Source organism: Gossypium arboreum, chromosome 7 (genome assembly GCF_025698485.1).
Source record: "Gossypium arboreum isolate Shixiya-1 chromosome 7, ASM2569848v2, whole genome shotgun sequence".
Taxonomy (NCBI): Eukaryota; Viridiplantae; Streptophyta; class Magnoliopsida; order Malvales; family Malvaceae; genus Gossypium; species Gossypium arboreum.
The window spans coordinates 15,943,112-15,947,178 of NC_069076.1; the positions used below are offsets into that span (position 1 = coordinate 15,943,112).

The 4,067-nt window shown below is 39.2% G+C and overlaps 1 protein-coding gene across 1 annotated transcript; it reads right to left on the reverse strand.

The window, feature by feature from the left end:
- Nucleotides 1-1,540: 1,540 nt before the first annotated feature.
- Nucleotides 1,541-3,598, reverse strand: LOC128295399 (uncharacterized). The gene is made up of 4 exons (XM_053030962.1): nt 3,268-3,598; nt 2,812-3,194; nt 2,574-2,745; nt 1,541-1,848 (listed from the first exon to the last, which is right to left on the reverse strand). The coding sequence occupies exons 1-4, from the start codon at nt 3,596-3,598 to the stop codon at nt 1,541-1,543; spliced, it is 1,194 nt and encodes a 397-aa protein (XP_052886922.1).
- Between the last annotated feature and the right edge of the window lie 469 nt (nt 3,599-4,067).

The window sequence follows — 4,067 nt, forward strand, 5'->3', positions numbered from 1 at the left end:
GTAGAGATGCACCAATTAGACAGAGTATTACGGCAATTTAGATTCCAACAACCGATTCCTGTGGCACCTGAGGTGTTGGATGATCATCACAAAATCAACTTACGGCACTTGCATATGGATTGGCCGAGATTCTGGTCACACTATATCCAAATGTGGGAAGATCGGTATGATTGTGTACCTACTCGGGAACCGATCATCATTCCAGAGTTGGCGTGCGTGCCAGAATACATGCCATGGTTTAGGATCCATGGCAAGCCATATTTACTGTCAGAAGAGGAGAGGCAATGGCAATTGCGTGTCCAAAGGGAATGACGTGGCCCTTTAAATCCTAGAAGAAGGGATGACAACGCAGGCCTATCAACAGCGCCCAAACAATCACCCGGCCCAGCAACAGGACCTACACAGTCACCGGGCCCAACAGTTCAACCGTCAACACCCACAGCATAGCCTCTTCAGATGATGCCAGGTACGTATCCTAGCCCTTTTATGTATCCTAGCCCTTATATGTTTCCTTTTTCTAGTCCTATGGCAGGTTGGAATGCATGGCCCGGTTCATCTCCATTTTCGATTACTCCGAGTGGACCACTAATCCATAGGCAACCGTCGCACGAGGGATCGCAGGAATGACCGTCGGGGAGCTCTTCTTTTTCCAATCCCCATCACCTTATGGCTTTCAAACACCTCCGCCATTAATGATGCAAACACCTCCATAGTCACTATCTATCAAGGCGGGTCATCCTTCCAATACCCACAACCAGAATCCTCGCGAGCAAGCACAACCCCACGGAAGTTGGACAAAGAGGAATCCAACGCAGAATCCGTCGACGACCTCCATGTGGCAATCGAATCGTAATTTACAGACATTGATTTTTATTTTAATATATTTATACAAACATTTTGAATCTTTTATATTATTTCATGTAATTAGATAAAGGTTGTTTTAAATAAAGTAATTGTAATTTACTTTTATATTTTTAATAAAATGGAAATTATTTTAAATAAAGCAACATTTTGAGTATTTTATATTATTTCATGTAATTAGATAAAAGGTTGTTTTAAATAAAGTAATTATAATTTACTTTTATATTTTTAATAAAATGGAAATTATTTTAAATAAGGCAACATTTTGAATATTTTATATTATTTCATGTAATTAGATAAAAGGTTGTTTTAAATAAAGTAATTGTAATTTACTTTTATATTTTTAATAAAATGGAAATTATTTTAAATAAGGCAACATTTTGAATATTTTTATATTATTTCATGTAATTAGATAAAGGTTGTTTTAAATAAAATAATTGTAATTTACTTTTATATTTTTAATAAAATGGAAATTATTTTAAATAAGGCAACATTTTGAATATTTTTATATTATTTCATGTGATAATAAAAAGGTTGTTTTAAATAAAGTAATTATAATTTACTTTTATTTTTTAATAAAATGAAAATTATTTTAAATAAAGCATTATTTTGAATATTTTTATATTATTTCATGTAATAAAATATAAATAATACAACATATTGACAATTACAACAACTATCAACTATTGCGATTTGGACATGATCTACTTGTATGGCCTGGGTTCCTACACCATCCACATAACTTCTGTTGATTGGTTGTTTCTTGGATATCCATATTGTTGCATATTCTAGTCGAGCAAGGTCGACCCTTTGGTTTACGCCGCAACTCTCTATCCGGTAACAGCTTAAACGGAGCAAGCAATACAGAAGGCCACTTACGCTCATTTGGGACCAATGGGAATATGTGTCTCCACATGTTGTACATATATTCCAATTTGTACACGTCGTCGACATAGCTCATGGGGTCCAGACGAAGATTTTGACAAGCTACAATTACATGAGCGCATGGATAACGAAGTGTGTCAAACCTCCCACAATCGCAAGTCCTATTTCTTAAGTGTACACGATATTGCCCGCCAGTAATACCTTGGTGCGGTTTGTCAAACTCTGTCACACGAAACCATAAGTTGTCTCGATCGTGACACACTATGTGCATAATGTTCGCCTGTGCCTTCGTCTTGTTAATTTCTTGCAATACCTTTGCGCACCATACATGGCCTCCCAGCATTTGGCCTGCATAACTCGCTGCTCGTTTCGAAAATTGTGCCGCTAAACAAAAAAATGTCTCTCGCACAACTAATGTTATCGGTAAATGACGTGTTCCTTTCAGAACAGAATTTATATATTCGGCCAGGTTTGAGGTCATGTGACCATATCGTAAGCCGCCGTCGTATGCTTGTGTCCACTGTTTGAAAGGTATATTACATAGGTAGTCATGGCCCTCTTCATTAACTGAATGGAAAACTGCCAACATCTCATGAAAATGGTCCTTACTTATCTCATACCCTGCCAATATAAGTTGATAGCGAAAATTACATACCACTTTTCCATTTAAAATAAATTCAATATTCCAAACGAAATTATATTAATAGAGATAAAGTTAAATACCCATGTTGGTTACTTGTCGTTTTTCAGTTGTAGAATGAAATTGCCCGTGGTAGTTGGACGCAACGTGCCTTAGGTAATACGATGGTGTGTGTGATGCCACATACTTCCCTGTCGTGCAATTGCAGCTAGTATTCCGGTGCCCCGATCTGATATGACACAGATATTAGGTTGGGGGAAAACATGCCTCCTTAGCCTAGAAAGAAAGAAATCCCAGTCATCAGCTGACTCCCCTGGTGTTATTGCAAATGCAATTGGAAGGATTCTCCCACTGCCATCCTGTGCCACAACTAGCAATAGCCGATGGGTATATCTACCGTACATAAAGGTACCGTCAATTTGTACCAATGGCTTACAATATGCAAATGCGTCGCGGCATTGCTTAAAGCTCCAGAAGAGACGCTTAAATACTTGGCATCTACGGAGCAATCGGTCGCTGTAGTATGCAGGTTCTATTTGAAGGTCTGTTATGCAACCTAGGACGTATCTCTCTAGCACTTGACACCACTGCCATATTTCATTATATGAAGCGTCCCACCCACTATGCATCTTCTCCAAAGCCTTCTGCTTAGCTATCCAAGCCTTGCGGTAAGAAGGCGTGTACCCCATTTGGTTACGAATATTGGCAATTAAGACTAGCACTGAAGTCCTAAGATCTGCCTTCACCGTGGGTAGTATTAAGCTAGCTAACATAGCTGAATCCATCTTGGGATGATCTTGTGAAATACCTGTCAACGAAGTACATTAAATAATGTAACATTACATAATAACAGTATTATTCAAAAACCTTAAATACTGTACCTGCAGCACATGTATGTGGACCTTTATACTTTTTTATCTCCCACAACCCTGTCCTTTTCCTCAACGAGGCGTAGATTTTCCATGAACAACTTCCGTCTTGCACTGCACACTTCGCCTCAAACTTATCGGATTTAGATTTAACCACGTGGTAGTTAACATCGTTATTGATGCTATGTTGTTTCAATGCACCAAGAAAACTATCCTTATTGGAAAAATCCTTACCAACTTCAAATTCACTCGAATCCAATAATGAACTTGTATGATCACGCGTTCTGTATGGTAGATTTGGAAACTCCAATGCATTATCTGCAGATAGATCAAAATTATGCATGTGGGCTGAAGGCGAGTATGCCCTGAATCATAGATCTTCTTCTTCATCTGAACCCCCTTCAACATCTTTAGGTTCAGTTGGAATAGGCTCTAGTTCAGAAAATAATCCAACTTCTGTACCATCGCGGCTGGGCTCTCGAGGTGGATCCACATCGGACTCATCATCTAATCCACCATCATCTGCAACGTATGAGGTCCCCGCACTGGTGGACGTCATGAGGAGTACATCATCCTTTCTTCTGGGCGTTTCATAACGTCCCCAATTGGATGTAGATTGCCAAGCACTATAAGTTGATGTCGTTCCCTAATACGTATTTCCAGCATCAAACATCGACCCACCTAGGTGCATGTCCCATCCACTAACAGAGTGTCGTGCAGGGGTTGTGTATTCCATACCGCTACCAAAAACCAGCGGTTCCGTGTTATGTAACCCACTAACGGAGTGTCAGGTAGGGGTCGTGTATTCCTCT